Raw genomic sequence first — 21,408 nt, forward strand, 5'->3', positions numbered from 1 at the left:
ACATCCGCAACTCATTCACTCAGCCTATTGAGTCCACATGCCTGACTCACACAGAACTACCCTACGCCTTGACCTCTTTCTCCCCTCTCTCTCCAGATGACATCCTGCGACTAGTGAGGTCTGCAACAGCTAATGGGGATCCTAAGAAAATACTCCCCCGCCAAAATACTCTCATGTCACCCCGATCCTCTGCACACTCCGCTGGATTCCAGTTGAAGCTTGCATCCACTACAAGACCATGGTGCTTACCTATGGAACAGCACAAGGAACTTCCCCTCCCTACCTTCAGGCTATGCTATAAACCCTACACCCCAACCCGAGCACTCCGTTCTGCCACCTCGGGTCTCTTGGCCTTCCCACCCCTATAGGAGGGCAGCTCCCGCTCAGCCCAGTCCAAGCTCTTCTCTGTCCTGGCACCCCAATGGTGGAACCAGCTTCCCCCTGAGGACAGCAGAGCCCTGCCCATCTTCCGAAAACATCTCAAACCTTACCTCTTCAAACAGTATCTTAAATAATCCTCCTCCTCTCCCAAACATTTAACCAGCACTTGCAGTTTACACCCCCGCCCCACCCCACTCCCCCTTGTAGCTCTGACTACTGACAGCTACGTTATTGAGGAAAAATGTACGTTCTATGCCTGTGATATGTGGTTGTCCCACCTAGCTATATTAAGATGAATGGATAACTGTAAGTGGCTCTGGATAAGAGTGTCTGCTAAATGACTAAAATGTTTTTTTTTTAAGAAAAAAAAGAAAAGGCAAATATATACATATAAGTACGATCACTGTGGGCACAAAGTTGTTGATGCACTTATTAATGAAGCCCGCGACTGATGTGGTAAACTCTTCAATGTTATCGGATGAATCCTGGAACATATTCCAGTCTGTGCTAGCGAAACAGTCCTGTAGATTAGCATCCGCTTCATCGGACCACTTCCGTATTGAGCATGTCACTGGCACTTCCTGTTTGAATATGCCAATAGGCCTAGGCCTGTTTGTTAATGCACCTTTATTAACCAATCACCAGATGCAATTAAAACGTTTTTGTGTCCCAAAGAAAGATACATGGGGTTACAATTTGGGGTTCAAATCAAGTTGCACCATGGTGGCTAAAACCACAATGTATTTATCAAAACATTTTACAATGTGTTAAAAACATCCAGCTTATTTTGGACGCTTCTGTGGATATAATCAAATAAGTGTATTCAAAGTGGTCCCTCACACCTGAGACAAATATAGGCCCAGGCATATACCTGCATGTATTCACTTTAGGGAGCAGATATTTTAGAAAATATGATTTTAAGGTGCAAACCTCTTTAGGTCATGACGAAGAGAATGGTGCGCTAAAATAAACTATCCTACTGCTGAGGAATTCCCATGCATTAAAATATCATGACACTTTATATACACTAGATGGAGACAACGTATAAACCCCAGTCAACAGTCTCACAAAGAGATCATATGAAAACATGCATTGAAAACAATGCATTGAAACAACTAAGATGGACAGTTTTATAACTCCAGCCTCATAGCAGTGAGTCCACCAGGCTGAGATGAACACATACTTGTAGAGATGAAAGCACCTACAGTTGGTTGCTATACTTTTGTATTGGAAGGAGGTCGTATGCAGAGGAGCGTTGTTTTTCTATTTGTGAATGGCACCATTATATATGTGTGCCATTCATTAAAAAGTCAAGGACTGCAATCTTTTAGTACACAAAAGATATACAACACATAAGAAATGTGTAGGCATTTTGGGCTTTTCAAATAACTAACTTAATATTTATTGTAATGTATTCAAACTAGAGATATTTGCCAGATACATTATTAGAGAAATAGTACGTGGAGCAACATTCCGCTGTAGAAATACTGTAGTTCCATTATTTGAAATGTGGGGCAATATAATGAAAACATGCAGGAGGCCTACCTCAAGTTTGTACAATCATGACACAAATCTCTAGAATTTATTTACAACATGCCCTAACATGTCTACTAATTGGCTGCTCTGTTTGACTGCAAAATGTTACTCTCCTCTCACTCTGCCTCCCTCTCTCTCTCTGTCTCTCACTCACTCTTTCTCTCTCTCACTGTTTGAGTTCTTCCTATTAAATAGCTTTGAAAACAGAAATGTTAGTAGGCCTAGTTAGGGCAGGAGTATAATTATGATTTTTTGGAAACACTGAAGGCTAGGTCTATGTGAGAAGGGACGCTATTTGTTAAAATTAGCATTAGGCCTTCATGTATTATATTGTAAGGGTTCATAGGTTGTTAATAATTGCATACATTATTTACAGGTCAATTGTAAATTATTATATGGTATTATTGGTCAGGTCAATGTTGTTGCCCTAACAATTTAGGCTTAAGCCACAACATTCATGATTTGACCTATTGTAACAATTTACAAACGTCTATAAACATCTTCTAAACTCTTTATAAGCTGGTTATAAACCCTTTATAAACTCTAAACATAAAGGGTAGCTACTGCAGCCTATCTTATCCAAATTGACCACCATAAAGTAGAGACAGTTTGCTTGCTCTCAGCCTCTTTCAGATTGTTAACTTTATGGCTGGTTTCCTCTCTAAAAGCTGCAGACAGTCGGCCCGACCAATCACAGAACAGCAAAGTGACGTCATGGCATCTGCAGCTCATTGAGATGAAAGGGAATGTTGAGGGCTGTGCTCAACTTCAAACCCAAGCCTGGCATCAAACAGCGAGCCCTCAGATAAACCAAACAAACAGACCGGGGATCGCACAGAGGGAGGCGGCCCTGGAAGTGGAATAACAACACAACCAGATCTCGACGCCTTGCACTTTGCAAACTCTTTGCATTTCTACTTTAATGATCCCTCTGTCTTGCATGCAATTCTATCGAATTGTGAGGTTATTGTCATGCGATCATAATGACCTGTTTGTAGCGCTAGTGTCCGCCCTGTGATTGCGCTTTGATGTAGGCCTAGAGGCCGATCAGAGATCAGATTACACGCTTTAGATCGCAGCCATCCCCTGCCTTTGATCTCCACGCTGATTTTGTCTTCAATCCGGGGATTCCTCTGGACTGGAGCAGCGCAGCCGGGCAGAGAGCGCATCGCATGGCTGGAATGGTCTGGAGCCCTATGCAGAACGCACAGGAGTGGATATCTGTCTGAAACTACACTCATTCAGCCAGGGAAAGAACAACTAAAGAACCGATCAGACTACAGCAGCACATCCCAGGTAAAACGTACAGAGGGCTGCAGTTGTTTTGTAGCGTATATGATTTTGAGACATTCAACAAACTGAAACTATTAACATAAATGTTTTGACTTTTGATAAGATAATTCTGTCATAGCCCTGGCCGGTTTTGACGCATGATGTCGCATCATTGTCCTCGCTGAATATATCAACTATCTCATCAAAAACATTGTTACAATGTTCCAACATAGTTGTTACAAAACCGGTATGTTGTGTTTATGTTGTGATTGGTCACTATGTCTACCTGTTTGGAGGAAAGTGGTTGAGAACAAATATGTATCTACTCATGATTATTGTGCTAATTTTCACTGGCTTTTTGACACCAATCCAAGGTTCCACAATATTCCTTTATGGTTTTTTGTTGTTGTTGAACAGAGTAGAAATTCACATCTTCATTCTATATCTCTCTCTCTTTTCCAGACTCATTCCACAGTAGCCCCTCAAAATGGCCTGGATGTTTGGTCACACCTGGTTACTTCTACTGACATTTCATGTAATATATTCATCTCTGGTAAGTGCTCTGCATTGAATTTACCCAACTAGTGTGATATCAGGCTTTTGACAGGCCATTTATAGTCTGATCTGTGATCTGTAATGTACAAGGAATAATAGCCTTTGTAACAGTCTCCATTCTAAGTTACTGTTGTCAGATCTGGCAGGACATCAATGTGTGGACGGACAGATATAGTAGTCTACATGGTTTGAGGAGTAAAAGCCAGTGGGTGAAATAGTAGCACTATTGTAGGGGGATTACGCCCGCTCTGGACTCGGTTCACATTATCTCTTACTGATGAAAGGCATGATGAAACGCAGGAATCCCTAGCTGCTCAGTATCAAATGATTATTCCCTCCCAGGTTCCTGTAACAGCAGAGGAGGAGACCAGAGAATGCAGGGAACAGGAGTACAAGGATCAGCTTGGGAACTGTAAACCCTGCAAGCAGTGCGACGCGGGACAGGAGCTATCAAAGGTCTGAAGCCTAGTAATGTACCCTATATAGACAGTAAAACTTAGACATCAACACATTATGTTCTCCTTAAGAGTGCCCTTAAATGTACTGCACTTTACATACAGACTTAAAACATATGTAGGAAATGTAGTCCAGATGATTACACCTCAGTTGAACAAGTTTATAGCATGTTTCATCACAGTTGAAAGGAAAACTTGATCTATAAAAATGAAAGAGAGTGAAACTATGATACAACTGGCTACTAACAGATCACTTAAATCATGTTGGAACTTCAGAAACCTGAATAACCTCTGGATAAGATATACACTTGGTAAAAAAAAAACACGGCTTTTTTTCGTGAAAGACCTGCGTTCATCAATAGAATGGATTCCAGTGTTTAGAATAGTGAATATTATCCAGGGGACTGAGGTTATTTATGACTTCCTCTGTTTCATGGAGAAAAGGGCCAAATGGCTTTTGTAGAACACCGACCGCTCTTTAATCAGTCACACCCATACTTCGACCCTCTGTTGCTGAATGGATTCCATTGTTTTTCCCCAAGTTCCCTGACCAAGTTATTGTCTCCATTGTTTGAAGGAAACCATGCATAAACTTGCTGTACAGTGAGAGGGGAATGCCTTTTATCACTATTCTTGCCAAAGGCATGGTACTCTGTGTGGGCTGTGTAGAAACGGGTTGGAAGGCAATGAGCAAAGTTAGTTTAGCAATGCTTTTCCTCCTACCACTTCAACATGTGCTCAGCTAAGCACAGGTAAAAATCTTCCATCTTATACTAAATTGTCCTCTCGTAACATCTGTTGCACACATACATTTCTACCAGGTTGCCTTTTATCTTGTTACACACAGACATGCAGTCAGTGGTGGTACGCTTCAGTGGGCCCCATGTTTCTCTGCCAGTTCAACAGTCATGAATGCTAGACACCCTGGGGGTCCTGGTTAATAATTGGCTGCCTCATTCATTCTAAGTGGTAGCGGGAAGCCATCTCACAGTGGAGGGAGGCTCTAATAAGGCTGTGTGGTTGCCATAGCAACATTGGAATGTGATTATACCATCTTCTGGATGTCTGCCTGTATTGTTGTAAAGAAAAATCACAAACATCAATTAGCTCTTCCTTCAGGGAACCACCAAAGCATCAGGGAAGTCTTTTATTAAAATGATCTAATATTTGTCATTTTCATCAACTTACATTATGTTAACAACTTTCCTCTTCTTCTGACGAGTAGTAAGAGATATCGGACCAATGTGCAGCGTGGTAAGTGTCCATTTTAATATAAAAACTGAACACTACAAAAATACAAAATAACAAAGTGAAAGAACAAACGAAAATCGAAACAGTCCCGTATGGTGCAAACACAGACACAGGAAACAACCACCCACAAAACACAATAGACAACAGGCTACCTAAATATGGCTCCCAATCAGAGACAACGACTGACACCTGCCTCTGATTGAGAACCATACTAGGCCAAACACATAGAAAAAACAACATAGAATGGCCACCCCAACTCACGCCCTGACCAAACTAAAATAAAGACATAAAAAGGAACTAAGGTCAGAACGTGACAGTACCCCCCCCCCCCCCCAAAGGTGCGGACTCTGGCCGCAAAACCTGAACCTATAGGGAAGGGTCTGGGTGGGCATTTACCGCGGTGGCGGCTCTGGAGCGGGACGAGGACCCCACTCCACCATAATCCCGGGCCCACTTCTGTGATACCTTAGGAGCGGCGACCCTCGTCACCAACCCTGGATTTGAGACCCTAGTAAAGGGCACCACTGGACTGAGGGGCAGCTCCGGACTGGAGGGGCAGCTCCGGACAGGAGGGGCAGCTCCGGACAGGAGGGGACACTCCGGCAGACCCGGACTGGAGGGAGGCTCCGGCGGCTCCTGACTGACGGGCGGCTCAGGCGGCTCCTGACTGACGGGCGGCTCAGGACAGACGGGCGGCTCAGGACAGATGGGCGGCTCAGGCGGCTCAGGACAGACGTGCGGATCAGGCGGCTCAGGACAGACGGGCGGATCAGGCGGCTCAGGACAGACGGGCGGATCAGACGGCTCAGGACAGACGGGCGGATCAGGCGGCTCAGGACAGGCGGGCGGCTCAGGACAGGCGGCCGGCTCAGGCGGCTCAGGACAGACTGGCGGCTCAGGCAGCTCAGGACAGAAGGGCAGCTCAGGACAGACGGGCGGCTCCGGCAGCTCAGGACAGACGGGCGGCTCAGGACAGACGGGCGGCTCCAGCGGCTCAGGACAGATGGGCGGCTTTGGAGGGTCCTGACTGGAGGGAGACTCTGGAGCGTCCGGACTGGAGGGGCACACAGGAGACTTGGTTCTTAGAAAAGGCACAGTACTCACCAGGCTGGAGAGATCTACTGGAGGCCTGGTCCTTGGAGGAGGCACAGGATAGACCGGTCCGTGGAGGCGCAGGTCTCGAACTAAGGGCCTGAACAACCCGTCCTGCCTGGATGTTGATTTTAGCCCGGCACTTGCGGGACACAGGACGCACTGGGCTATGCAGACCCACGGGAGACACAGTGCGTAGGGCTGGTGCCATATAACACGGACCGAGGAGACGCACTGGAGACCAGATGCGCTGAGAAGGCTTCGTCGCACCTGGCTCGATGCCCACTCTAGCCCGGCCGATACGAGGAGCGGCAATGTAACGCACCGGGCTATGCGTGCACACTGGGGACATCGTGCGCTTCTCAGCATAACACGGTGCCTGCCCGGACCACCTCTCTCCACGGAAAGCACGGGGAGTTGGCTCAGGTCTCCTACCTGACTTAACCACACTCCCCGTGTTCCCCCCCCAATACATTTTTGGGGCTGCCTCTCGTCCCAGCGGCGCTGCCGTGCTGCCTCCTCATACCAACGCTGCTCAGCTTTCGCTGCCTCCAGCTCTGCCTTGGGGCGGCGATATTCCCCAGCCTTTGCCCAGGGTTCCTTTCCATCCAGAATCTCCTCCCATGTCCATGAGTCCAGAACTCGATACAATGCTGCTTGGTCCTTTTTTGGTGGGTGGTTCTGTAACGACTTTCCTCTTCTTCTGACGAGGAGTAAGAGATATCGGACCAATGTTCAGCGTGGTAAGTGTCCATTTTAATATAAAAACTGAACACTACAAAAATACAAAATAACAAAGTGAAAGAACAAACGAAAATCGAAACAGTCCCGTATGGTACAGACACAGGAAACAACCACCCACAAAACACAATAGAAAACAGGCTACCTAAATATGGCTCCCAATCAGAGGCAACGACTGACACCTGCCTCTGATTGAGAACCATACTAGGCCAAACACATAGAAATAGAACAACAGAACAAAACATAGAAAAAACAACATAGAATGCCCACCCCAACTCACGCCCTGACCAACTAAAATAAAGACATAAAAAAGGAACTAAGGTCAGAACGTGACACATAACTTATTAGCTAGCAAGGGTTGCTTTCTTTTTTGTCCTCATATCAAACATACATACTGTTAAGAACTACATTCCTGCCCCCCGTCCCCCCGGTCCCCCTTAAATCTGAACTCAGCCCCTTTGGAGTCACCATAAAGTAGGTAACCCCCCCAGGCTGTAAATTCAGCCACCAGTGGTTTCAAATGACAGAGATAGCTAATATACGATTCACTCTGACCCAAGTGGTCTCAACAACAATCTTGATTAATGTTTTGACCAGGGCCTTGGAACTTGGAGAACGAACAGAGGATGGTATTTAACAAGCTTCCTGACCTTGAGGGTCAGATTGTTGCGAGCTCTTCTGAGAATCACACAACTCTCACTTGTGCACAGGTTTATTTCTATTAAATCCTCGAAAATTACAGAAGTCCTCGCCTTGTCTTTCATCCAGCATTTCGTCACATTTGCACAAATCTACGATTCCAAACAATATATACATACAGTACATACAGTACACACAGTACATACAGTACACATAGTACATACAGTACACACAGGAGTGACTGCCCCACATATAGTGCATGCAAGCTGGGAGCTGCATTAAGCCACTGGCAAAGAGGCAACATGTCTTTGATTTGTAGGCATTAGACATTGAAAGAGTGTGGCAGTGTGTGGAGAACATTAGATGGCACACTGCATTAACAAACTCATATTGTTTTACGAACTCATTCATTACTGGATCAGATGACTGGCCCCCCTAGAGACTCTTGTGATTCCCTCCTGATCTCTGAACTATCTCCCGGTCTGAATATGCTTTAACCCCAGCCAGCCAGCTCTCTCTCTCTTCCCTCCACACAGCTCTACCTCTGTGCTGTTTTGCTTGACATTCTCACCAAAAACTAGATCTGGAGATAGTAGTAAAATGAGACTTGTAAGCACTGGCTTTTGTGCTCACTTTTTAGGCTAGATCATCCTAAACCCATGGAAGTAATGACGCACTTGAAAGCTAATTTACCTATACCCAATTAGCTCCATTTAAATGAGACAGTAGCATTATGTGATTCCTGGCTGCATCCAAAGATGGGATACCTTGACAGCATCTTTATTGTAATAAAAAAAAAGGTGTTTCCATCCAATTACCAGAGACAAAGGACTGAATTAGATCATTCCTGGATGTTACAGCTCTGCCTGGGTGGAGAGGGGACAAGTTGGCTGAGTGCTCCTTTTATTCTGTGCCCTGGCCTGTGCACATGGCAGCCCCATCCACTGCCATGCAGTGCCACATGGACAGTGTGCCAGCGCCCAGCTTTGTGGGGATCAATCCTCTTCAGGCCCCTTCATCTGGAAGTTGGACGACGCTCCTCTGTCCAAAACCACTCTAAACAGCTCTGCTCTGACTGCTCTGCAGCAGCTAGCCTTCCATGGCGTGCACTAGGAGAAACCCAGGCTCCACGGTTCACCATCCTCCATGAATCAAAATTATAACTTTATTTCCTTCTCTTCGTTGTCATCATCTCCCTTCCCTCTTTCTATCTCGCTCTGTCTCTCATCTTTCCACTGTTCCCTGCTCTGCTGGTGTGAAGGTCCTTATATGGAGAGCACACAACAACAGCTGCAGCCCTGTCATAGCCTTCCTCCGGCCAGAGCCAAGGTCCAATGTCGTCTCATATGTGTTTAGCTGAAATGGCTAAATTCCTCTATCTTCTGCCCTGACTCTGTGGGGCCATCACGGGATCCCATCTTTGCCTCGCTTTTTACATTTTTCTTAGCCAGTCTGCCCACATTTTGGTGCTACTGCATGCCCAGGCGGTGAAACATGACAAGGTCAAGGAGAGAAGTGCCCTGTTTGAATCTCACCTTCACGTTAATGATATATGAGCCCCCCCCCCCCCCCCCCCCCCCCATCAATCAGCCTGGTCTGGGAATGCAGTGTGGCAACAGTGGTTTAATAGTGGACGGGGGCAGCTGCTGCAGATAACACAATGACTGAAGTCATTCCAGCACGGCCCTTTTACTTGGCGTGGGATGCGATGATCAGCAGGAATGTAAATGTTCCTATGACCATAGGAAAACAAGGTTGTCAGCCTCTTGAATAGGAATTGCATTAACATTAGACTTACTACATACACCCCATTATATATTTTTTGACAAAACAGAATAGGCTATATTCTCTTGTCCCCATTTTATGAGGTGTACCCATTAATCCAATAGTAAACAGATATACTCATGTTATATAGATAATATATACAGGGTGATAATACTGTATATCTAATATGGGTCCAGTAATATTTTCCATCTTAGATTCGCTATAGAGGTTTAAGCCTGACAACTGAGCTGATTCCATATTAGATCACTCATTCAGTAATAGATGCTGTGCTTTTTAAGTGCAGTACCCATTGTAGGACCAGGAGAGGTATTCAACTTCTTACTCTTGGGCACCTCTCCATAATCCCTGCCCTGTATCTAACTGAAGCGTTGCCTACATACACTGGCCTCTCTATCACCAGGGCACTCACTGAGTTGTTCCAGAATGACCAGTCATACATAAACCCAGCAATAAACTTGCAATAATACAACAGTGGTTGTCCCCGAGGGCCTTTATCTTTGAAATACCCGGCCATTCTGGGTCCTGTTGCGGAAGGTCACGTATTGATTCTGAGAGTCGGGGAGATTATTGCCAGTGTAAGATGTTACCTTATGATCTTGGAAGCCAAGATCATTCTTTAATTTTAGACACCCTGGTCATCCTCCACATACAACACCTTTCTGCCAGTCACATTCTGTTAAAGATCCCCAAAGAACACACATCCCTGGGTCGCTCCTCTTTTCAGTTCGCTGCAGCTAGCGACTGGAACGAGCTGAAACAAATACTCAAACTGGACAGTTTTATATCATTCTCTTCATTCAAAGACTCAATCATGGACACTCTTACTGACAGTTGTGGCTGCTTTGTGTGATGTATTGTTGTCTCTACCTTCTTGATCTTTGTGCTGTTGACTGTGCCCAATAATATTTGTACTGTGTTTTGTGCTGCTACCATGTTGTGTTGCTACCATGTTGTGTTGCTACCATGCTGTGTTGTCATGTGTTGCTGCTTTGCTATGTTGTTGTCTTAAGTCTCTCTTTATGTAGTGTTGTGTTGTCTCTCTTGTTGTGATGTGTGTTTTGTCCTATAGTTATATTGTATTTTTTATCCCAGGCCCCCGTCCCCGCAGGATGCCTTTTGCCTTTTTCTAGGCCGTCATTGTAAATAAGAATTTGTTCTTAACTGACTTGCCTAGTTAAATAAAGGTTAAATAAAAATAAATAAATAAAGTCCACATTCAGAGCCTTTTTCCAGCTGCCCCCAGCCCCACCTCTCACCCAGGGGATTTCTCCTGTTAATCCCTCCAGGAATGTGGCTTTGGTTACGGAGAGGATGCCCGGTGTGTGCCCTGCAGAAGCAACCGCTACAAAGAGGACCGGAGCCTGCAGAAGTGCAAGCCCTGCCTGGACTGTGGCCTGAACAACCGCTTCCAGAAGGGCAACTGTTCCACCACCAGAAATGCTGTGTGCGGAGACTGTCTGCCTGGGTGAGGGAGGGGCTTAATCACGTACAACAACTACTCTACTTCTACTACCAGTGTACTACTACTCTGTTACTATAGATAAATGGTCAAAGTATTGGTTCGTTACGGCACACAATCAATTAAACAGATTTCATAATAATCCAATGCTATGTTGTGTTTAACAGGTTTTACAGGAAAACTAAGCTGAGTGGATTCCAAGATATGGAGTGCATACCATGTGGGGACCCTCCACCTCCATATGAACCACACTGTGAGGACTTACTTTCTCTTCCTTTGCTAGAAGTTGTGTAACATCAGAAGAGCCTCAGGAAAAGTTGTCATTAAATTGAACCATTCACATCAGGCCAAGGAATGTAGCCAGTGAAATTATAGGCAAAATAAGGAATATTCGTAGCTTGAATGAGAAGTTGAGAACATCATTAATTAAAACTATTGAACTCCAGGCTAAAAGTACAGCCAAGACCCCAAAAACATGTCAGGCCATAATGCCATAACAAAGCACATACCTTCATCTGAAACATGCCAGCACAAGGCCCTTAGAGTAATCAGAAACACAACCCCAATGGGTGGAGAAAATCACTGTTCATTCAGTAAATTCTCATTGAGCCAGCCAACTATGTTTTATGCCCAAATAAATGCTTAGTTTTACAAGCAAGCCCATAAATGTTGAAATGGATACTGCTAGCAAAATAGTCAGTCTTGCCAGAACTGGATTATTTTAGCTGTGACAATAAGACAATATCATCGCTCCATTCTCAGGGAAAACCTCTTAAGTAAAAGCCTCCATCCACATATTTCAATACAAAAAGGATCTGCAATGTTTCGAAATAATAGTGTGGAAATGATTGCATCACATCATGCTTCTTTAGTTAGGTCTTGAATGAAATAAGAGAGTGTAGTGTCACATCATGTACAGTAAAATTCTCAAACTTTGTAGTGTAATTTGCTAGCATGTATCCACAGAGGTCTATTAAGCATTTCTTAAAGGGTTTTTTGTTCGCAAAGCAGCTGATTGAATTCCAGTAGGCCACTACTACATCTCATTAGCCACCTTTTTCCGGCCATTACCAGTGATTAAGTATAACCTTATGATTTTCGTCACTCACACAGAGAGAGTGGGCTAGTTAACTTATACCTTTGGTAAATGAGTGTGACTTCCTGATGCTTGTGGAGGCCGCAGCTGTTCCTTGAGAAGGTTTGGCAGCGTGTGTGTATCCAGCTAGGTCTAGCACCCCTCTGTTAGATAAATGAAAACGTCTCCAGGATATCAGACAACTTGAACTCACAAACTGAGTTTACATTTGCTCTTTCTGGAGATGGAAAAAAAATCTACTTACATTTAGTATGTAACTCTGTGTCACACCCTCAATATGAGCTTGTTTTACTACTACCATTTTTGGATAGGACAATAAATATTTATTTTCAAGCAATAACTGTAAGGCATGCAGTATTTGTCTAGATAGAGTCTACATATGACTAAACCATATGAAATCACCCTGAACATGGGCCTTGGGACATCTAAGTTATGCATGTCTGTATGTTTGGCTGGCTGTCTGGCTTGCCATTTTGATTGCAGAAGCCCATTAATCAAAATGGCCATTGTCTCCCAGAGAGAGCAAAGCTGGTAGTTACGACAGGGAGTCTTCCAAATGTTTGAAAGTCTTGAACTCTCTTCCTCTAGTGTTATCTTGTGGAGGGTGGTGAAAACTTAAAGGGCAGATCATTATAATAGGCTACACTGGCCCGGGGCGAAGCTGCAGCTGTGCAGGGAGGCCGCTTTTGGAAGAGGCCGTAAATCTTAATGCACTTCAGTCTCCTGGACAGTTTCTGGGGCAGAGTAAAAATTAGATTGTGTTTTATGGATTCCTTCAGTCGCTTTAATGTATTTCATCTGCAGGAGTTTCGTCTGTGTCACGGTAGAGCTGTAAAAGTTGTCTGGAGAGAGGCCGACCGTAGCACCCCCCAATCCCCAGCTCCAGAACCGTTTCGCCATTTTTACTCATTCCAAAACAGATTTACGCCAAGGTCATATGGGAATTTAGTCCGTTTTTTTTTATTACCAAACCAATAATCATTGCTTCTTATTTAAGATGGAAGCTTAACAGTCAGAGAAATATTTTTAGACACTTGTATCTCAAACCAGGATTTCACAGCATACACAAAAGGAAGTCAGTCCAATTTTGTTTGAAGCAAAATGCAGACTCTTATCACCTCTTCATGCAACTGTAACACTTTTCCTAGAGATAGGGCCTGTGGTCAGTGCTACTCAAGACCCTAAAAATCATGACCCGACTGATATCCATCCTCATTTCTCTCAACTTGTTACATTCAGACAACTTTATCTCAGTATTTAATTTCTTCTACTTCTACTTTCCTAACTTCAAAGGTCCGTCATGTCTCCTGACCACTGACTGTAAAAAAGTAGTGTTAGCAGCATGCACAAAGTTATCTAGATTGAATTGAAAACCAACACAAGCCAAATGAGAGCGGTCAACCCTTAAAATCAACTCCACCAAAACAAAGTCACTCAAGAGCCAATTAGGACTCCCGAGTGGCGCAGCGGTCTAAGGCACTGCCTCTCGGTGCAAGAGGCGTCATTAGAGTCCCTGTTTTGAATCCAGGCTGTATCACATTCGGCCGGGATTGGGAGTCCCTTAGGGCGGCACACAATTGTCCCAGCGTTGTCTAGGATTGTCCGGGGTAGGCCGTCATTGAAAATAAGAATTTGTTCTTAACTGACTTGCCTAGATAAAGGTTAAATAAAAAATGTTTTAAAGAATTGACATGAGTAAAGTGTTTATGCTCAGAGCAGCAAAGCGCCTCACCACTGCCGTAATCTAGTATCCATTTAAATGTATAAACCCACAACCCCATGGCAATGCTAGTTTTTTTCTTGCAACACTAAAAGGGGTGTTGGCTGTATTTATGATAGGAAAGTCTGTTTAGTCAAAAATACAAACTCTTGGTTGTGGAGGGCTCATACCTCTTTGGCAATGGGAAGTAATTCCAGTTTCACAGGTGATGAATGTGGATGGGGTCACCATTAGTTTTCAGAAGGGGCCATTCATACTTCCCACTGGGCAAAAACTGGTTAAATTAATGTTGTTTCCACATCATTTCAACCAAAACAATTCACATGATGATGTTGAATCAACCTGGAAAACCGGTAGGATTTGAAAAAAGTAATCAACATAAGAAAATGTCTGATTTCTTAACCTAAATCTAATGACAAGTTGAATTTTTTGTTGATTTCATATTGAATTCATGTTAGTTGACTACTCAATCAAATGTAAATCAAAACTAGAGATTGAACTAGACGTCTGTGCCAGTGGGTTGGTGGTTCCCTGTCTTTTTTATGCCTGTCATACACAAGGCCATGGCTTTAAGTTTGGCATTCTCAAAAGTCAACAGGGAGAGAGGAGAACATGTATCAAAACAAGTAGTTTATTGGCAGAGTGCGGTGGGTTGATACGATCGGCAGGTGAGGTCTCCTCAATGGGCCAGCCTTAATCTGTGTTTGCTGCAGCTGTCTGGGAGTGATAAGGGCTGCCACTGGGCTGGGGGTGTGGGGGAGACAGCTGTCTGGGAGTGATAAGGGCTGCCACTGGGCTGGGGGTGTGGGGGAGACAGCTGGCTGCGGAGGGGAGTGGGGCGGGCTGGCTGGATCAGAGGCGGGACGGCCATGACATGGAGTTTCAACAACTGTACAGTGGAAGAAAAAGTCTGAGAGGTTTTCTGCACCATGGTGAGAAAATGATGTACCTTGCTTGTGTAAGCATGGGTGTAGGTGTTCAGTCAAATCTTTCAGCAAGTAATTTTGGGTTACTTTGATAGAGGACTTTCCAAAAGATGGATAGGAAGGACATTCAAAGATTTTCTTTGAAGTTGTTTGATTTAGTGGAGAATGTTACCGTATCCTCACAAAATCATCTCAACATATATCAAGTTAAATTCCGCTATATAAACTGTCTAGTGTAATTTATGTATTTGCCTTGATCTGAGCAGTGCACTCATGTCAAAACTGTTAGAAAATGGCACTTGGTTTCTGTCATAACAGTTTTGTAGACCTATCTCCCCTGAAACGTCCTAATCTTGTTTTAATAAGCCATTATCACCTGTTTGTTTACAATGTATATTTAAATGTGACCGGGTCACACTGAAATTTTAAGCTTCACCGGCAGTTTGGGATTTTTTTCTTCCTCAGATGGAATGTACAAATACCCTTATCCCCTATCCTCTATCCCGATGGAATATAAAACCTTTTTCAAGGCTAAAGTAATGTTTACATTGCATAACAAAGGGCTCTTGAATTTGAAAAGACCAAACCCACTTTGTTTTATGATTAATGTACTAAAAAGCAAACAGCGATTGAAGGGGCCTATTGAAAAATATTTTTCAAACAAAAAAGATATTAAACAGATCTCACATAATCACTATTTCTTTTACAGGAGGCGGGTAGCCAGTCACTTTGTCATAGTAGGTGTAGTATTACTTTAGGTATTTTGTTTGCTCTCTATGTGTCACGTTCCTGACCTATTTATGTTAGTTTGTTGTATGTGTTAGTTGGTCAGGACGTGAGTTTGGGTGGGCATTCTATGTTTTCTGTTTCTATGTTGGTTTATGGGTTGCCTGGTATGGCTCTTAATTAGAGGCAGGTGTTTGGCGTTCCTCTAATTGAGAGTCATATTTAGGTAGGTTGTTTCACAGTGTTCGTTGTGGGTGGTTGTCTCCTGTGTCGTCCGTGTCTGTACCATACGGGACTGTTTGGCTGTTCTTTCGTTTGATGTAGTCTGTTCCTGTCCGTGAGTTCTACGTGTAGTTATGTAAGTTCATGTTCAGGTTTCGTCTACGTCGTTTTCTTATTTTGTAATTTTCCAAGTGTTTTCGTATTCGTCTTTGTGTTTCAATAAATTACATTATGTCATCATACCTTGCTGCGTATTGGTCCACCGATCCTTCTCTCCTCTCCTCGTCCGAGGAAGAGGAAGACGTCAGCCGTTACACTATGTAAACCTACACATCAACTATGCACAGCTCTTGACTCACTTTAAATTCTATAAGAATGTAATTGTGATGAGGGAGAGTAATATTGACCTAAAATGTAAATCACAGATAATACAATCATACTTCTGTTGCTTTTTGAAATAATATCAGTTTACCTTGTGACTAGACATCCGTCATGTACCAAATTATTCCTTGCTTTTTTGAGGAATTAAGTAGATAGTTATATCCGATAAAGAATCATTACAATTACATTTTAGTCATTGAACCTTAATTTAGCATAAGGAGATTGTATCTAATTTGTTATGACATCTGGCACATTAAGCCCTGATGTTCCATATCCGTGGGAAAGTGTTTAATGAGAAGCTGTCGTCAAGGCCAGGTCCCTTAATGTGAGAATGTGTGAACAGTTTGGCGTTGGGGATCCTAGACGATGGCAGCAGTTGCAGTCATGGGATAAACACACATGCACGAATGCGCACACATACACTCACACACACACACCAGGCTTGTTTCAAACGTCTGGCCAGACTACACAGACATAATGACGGGGCTGTGTGACTGGCATGAGAGGGCCTTGGGGTAGGGGGATGAATGACTGTAATAACTCATCCTCCGGAGGGAGGGGGGGGGGAAATCTACTCCAGACATTCTCCTTTGAGCCTGTCTCCTTGGAGGACTCAGTGGGTCAAAGACAGCTACTACATGCCAGTAATAAACATAGACCTAGAATGGACACAATTCAGGTGTAGAAAAATACTTGTTTTCAATATGGCCAGATTGCACTACCAAGGTCAGACAAAGACATGACACAGTCAACTCTAAAATATAGTTGTTTTAAAACTATACAATTTAAATGTTTTATTTAATTAAACTTTTTACAACTTCTACTGTAATTTACCATGCTATTATGTCAGAAGAACTGCAGTGGTGACATTTGATGATCATATTGACCGTCTCTCTCTCTCCCCGTCTCTCTCTCTGACCGTCTCTCTCTCTCCCCGTCTCTCTCTCCCCCCGTCTCTCTCTCCCTCGTCTCTCTCTCTCCCCTCGTCTCTATCTCTGCCCCTGCAGGCAGCGGGCGGGTGAACCTGGTTCCCATCCCACCGGTGGTGACCAGCCCTCGGGACATGGCTCTGGCAGCAGTCATCTGTAGCGCTCTGGCCACCGTGCTGCTGGCCCTGCTCATCCTCTGTGTCATCTACTTCAAGAGACAGCTGCTGGAGAAGAAGCCCAGCGGTGAGTGACCAACTTGAATTTGAAAGAAGTCATTACAATGGTGTGGAAATCTCAGTGTAGCATTGGGACCAACAGGTGGCTTTGCCATTGAAATATAGCAGCTGCTACCTTGCACTTGTTTGGGGTCTCCATTATGAAAGTGTATTTTTGCTTCAGCATCTCTAAGGTCCCAGGATGGTCTGTACAGTGGAGCAGAGTTGTCGTGCCTGGACCGACGGAAGCTCCATGACTTCCCTCAGCGCCCATGCTGTCAGTGTCACCACGGGCCAGGCCACACCTGTGGTAGGTCCTATTACTGGTGGGCTTCTACAAGCACATCACTCTTTATGACCCTTGGTTCTCAAGCCGGTCACTCTGTCAAGTGGTATGGAGTCTTTGACTTTATCACTATGGTACTGGCATTACTGTACGCTGAGGCTTATTGGCCAGGTCATCCATGCGTTCTAATGGTTGGCGGTCGGTCACACGGTTATTACTGTGTGATTTCCAGGCCCAGTGCACCTGATCCCCTCCCTGTGCTGTGATGAAATCTGCAGTCTGGGCCGGAGCAGAGACACCAGCCCCCTCCAGTCCCAGATCAGCCTCAACGAGGGGTGAGGACCATGACAACACCACTCACCTCCACTCAAAACCATCAACCAACATTAATTAACCACCAATCAACATCACTTAACATTGTTCAACACCATACACCATCATAATTCATCAACAACAATCACCATCTATTTTAGTACATGGATGCCTAGATATGACAGTCAGAAGAACCAGTAACAAGCACAGCAACTGATATTGTTTGACATCATGTCTCCTGGAATCCCAGAAAGACCTAGAAGTGTACACAGACAGACACAGACACAGACAGACACATACACATACACAGACAGACAGACAGACAGACAGACAGACAGACAGACAGACAGACAGACAGACAGACAGACAGACAGACAGACAGACAGACAGACAGACAACCATTGCTGTGGTGGATAATGTTTGCAAAACCAAACAACATTCCTTTACACACCTCTGGTTCAGAACAGGAAGAGAAATACAGACAAGGCCAAGAACAGTCTTGTTATGGTGTTAACTTTGGGTCTGTTTGGGAGATTACTGTCAGAGAAGTGCCTCCTTGGGACTGTGGTTGGATCATTATTGCTGGGAATGGGAGAGATTTATGCTGCTGACACAGCCTCCATTTTCCCCTACAGATGCTGCAGAAACCCCTGTGAGGAGAACGTCCTGGCCTATCTGAAAGCCCATCCAGAGCCCTGCATCTCCAGAGAGGCTGGCGAGACATGGCCACTCATGCAGAACCCCGACTGTGTCGAGAGCTTGGGATCGCCCCGCTGCAACCCAGAACCCACAGAGAGGTGCGATGTGGAGGAAGAGAGCGAGGAGAAAGAGGAAGAGGGGTGCACGTTAAGTCAGAACACACAGGAGAAGCCAACTGATCAGAGCCAGGAGAAGATTGGTGCCCTGACAGAGGTCCTCCTTCCAAAGCAGCAGCCATCTTCACTGGAAGGTCAGTGGTGTCTTGCTGTACTGTATGACCTTTAATGCAGACACACACAGAATGGTCCTCTGTGTACATACAGTTTGAAATTGAGCGATGCTTGGTATATAACATACTTAAAATGCTCACTTACTGTAGAGTAAGCTTTCCCAGTAATTATACATGAGCCAAGCCAATGAGCGATTAACAAACTCAGTAACATACTATTCTTCACTGTGTTAAGAAAATGGGAAAGTATGCAAGTGCAAACACAATTAAGCTCAGGAAACTAAAGGCCTTAGGTAAACTATGCCATGAAAGGAATGTGCTGTAAAGAAACATCACTGCTTCTCCTTCCCCTCAAAAACTATTTAGAATTCTTCTGCATAGCAGGTTCCCACCGGATTAATATGAAATGGAACCAATAAGAAATGGTTGTTCATTAAAACAGATACACGCTATTTATGGAAAAAGCTTCAGTGTATCTGCCAAATGGAGCTTCAGAGCCAGAGCAGACTGCCTGAACTGATGGAATCCAGTGAGTGGGAATGAGCTCAGACCAGAGGAGCAGAAGCCCCAGCAAAACAGTGATGTAGAAAGTTACAACACAGAGGCTACAACACAGAGGTGTCAGGACAGAGAAGACATTCTGTGTCCTAACAGCCTAGTTCAAACACACACACACACACACACTTATTTTACCATAACTGTTGCACACCCTTTGATCGGCAGGGACAGTGGTGTCCATGGAAACTGGAAGCAAAGATAGGGCCAGGCCGCAATCCTAGCCGAGCTTTCTGATGTTGTGCGAAGGGATATTGTTTTAACTGACTCGGTCCCTGCCTGGCCTGTGTTAGGTAGATAGATTACTAATGACCGTGTGTGCTTTTCTCCACTCTTTCTTTTTCCAGGATGACATGGATTTAGTTGGCTCGTGTTCCACCCTTGAACCACCCTGGACCGGAAAACAGTCCAGAAAGATCCCGTTTCAGATTACATTAGCCCACACACCAATTTCAAAATAGTGTGTGGCACACAATCTCTTTCAAGCGGCTTGTGACCCACGGCCTTCCGTCACGCATCTGAAGCGACTATGTAAATAAATGCAAACAAAAGCACTTCACTGTAAAATAAAGCACAAGAGCAGAGACAGAAAAGAAATCTATGCACAACGCGATGTTGCCGGGCCAGAGGCTGATATAATGAAGTTCAAATGATGACAAAATGACTGTTGACTGGTACAAAGTAAATAGAAGCCATCCCCTTTGTGTCTGATGTCTGCTTAAGAATGTCTTACATCTACTTATGTAGGTGACTAGCAGCAACAGTATCACAGATCTGGCAGATCTGGACATACCCAAATCTAACTGCCTGTAGCTCAGGCCCTGAAGCAAGGATATGCATTTTCTTGGTACCATTTGAAAGGAAACACTTTGGAGTTTGTGGAAATGTGAAAGGATTGTAGGAGAATATAACACATTAGATCTGGTAAAAGATAATACAAAGACAAAACCAACTTTTGTTTTTGTTATTTTTTTTGTACCATGATCTTTGAAATGCAGAGAAAGGCCATAATGTATTATTCCAGCCCAGGTGTAATTTTGATTGTGGCCACTAGATGGCAGCAGTGTACCTTTTAGACTGATCCAATGAACCATTGCATTTCTGTTCAAAATGTTGTATCAAGACTGCCCAAATGTGCCTAATTTGTTTATTAATAACTTTTCATGTTTAAAACTGTGCACTCTCCTCAAACAATAGCATGGTATTCTTTCACTGTAAAAGCTACTGTAAATTGGACAGTGCAGTTAGATTAACAAGAATTTAAGCTTTCTGCCAATATCAGATATGTCTATGTCCTGGGAAATGTTCTTGTTACTTACAATCTTATGCTAATCGCATTAGCCTACGTTAGCGCAACTGTCCTGCAGGGGACCCACCGATCTTGAAGAACAATGAGGAATGTTTGTGTGTGATATCAAATTGGTTGTAGATAGATTGGTTGTAAAATATAAAATAGGTTGTAAAATAATCAATAATCATTGGTTGTAAAATAGAAAATAGGTCAATATTTTTGTAATGTAGACATGACTGACTAGTGACAAATATGCCTGTTATTTTCAATTGCAGTATTGGTGGTTGTGCATAATTTTTATACACTTCCACAATTAACTTTAATTTGATATAATTGTCCATATTTGTAAATAAACCACTTCAACAAGGCAAACTATGCGATCTTGATTGTTGTTCAAATATCTATAGTGAATAGCACTGAAATGGCCCATCTTAAATCCTACACCAATGGCAACAGACAACCTGCAATCATCACTACATCACACATACTACATTCACTTCAATATACTGTGGGGTCTCTTTCTGAAACTCAAGATATCCCTTCCCCCAAAATAATATGATTGGATTTGGTTCAAAACAAGATACATACAAGTAATGAAAATAAAGCTTCCATTAGCGATTTCATATTTAGGACATTATTCATGGCTCTGTGCGAT

General features: G+C 43.8%; 1 protein-coding gene across 2 annotated transcripts; it reads left to right on the forward strand.

Moving 5' to 3' along the window:
* Positions 1 to 2,681: 2,681 nt before the first annotated feature.
* On the forward strand, positions 2,682 to 21,125 carry LOC129831911 (tumor necrosis factor receptor superfamily member 19-like). Of its 2 annotated transcripts, none has more exons than XM_055895477.1 (10): positions 2,682 to 3,213; positions 3,652 to 3,742; positions 4,087 to 4,200; positions 10,994 to 11,172; positions 11,334 to 11,419; positions 17,245 to 17,409; positions 17,566 to 17,691; positions 17,900 to 18,002; positions 18,615 to 18,928; positions 19,810 to 21,125. In XM_055895477.1, exons 2-10 carry the CDS (start codon positions 3,677 to 3,679, stop codon positions 19,812 to 19,814), a joined length of 1,158 nt encoding a protein of 385 aa, XP_055751452.1. In that variant the 5' UTR covers positions 2,682 to 3,213; positions 3,652 to 3,676; the 3' UTR covers positions 19,815 to 21,125. The 2 variants fall into 2 exon arrangements, with proteins under 2 accessions (XP_055751452.1, XP_055751453.1); XM_055895478.1 differs by lacking the exon at positions 2,682 to 3,213 and adding an exon at positions 3,247 to 3,436.
* The last annotated feature ends 283 nt before the right edge of the window (positions 21,126 to 21,408 follow it).

The sequence above is a fragment of the Salvelinus fontinalis genome, chromosome 33, assembly GCF_029448725.1.
Source record: "Salvelinus fontinalis isolate EN_2023a chromosome 33, ASM2944872v1, whole genome shotgun sequence".
In the NCBI taxonomy this organism is placed as follows: Eukaryota; Metazoa; Chordata; class Actinopteri; order Salmoniformes; family Salmonidae; genus Salvelinus; species Salvelinus fontinalis.

What these genes read in the sequence shown, in the direction of transcription:
- LOC129831911 (XM_055895477.1), top strand. Translation starts at nt 3,677, where the DNA reads ATGGCCTGGATGTTTGGTCACACCTGGTTACTTCTACTGACATTTCAT. An exon ending in ACCTCCATATGAACCACACT is followed by an intron (nt 11,420 to 17,244) that starts GTGAGGACTTAC and finishes CTGCCCCTGCAG; the next exon opens with GCAGCGGGCGGGTGAACCTG. An exon ending in GCTGGAGAAGAAGCCCAGCG is followed by an intron (nt 17,410 to 17,565) that starts GTGAGTGACCAA and finishes TTTTTGCTTCAG; the next exon opens with CATCTCTAAGGTCCCAGGAT.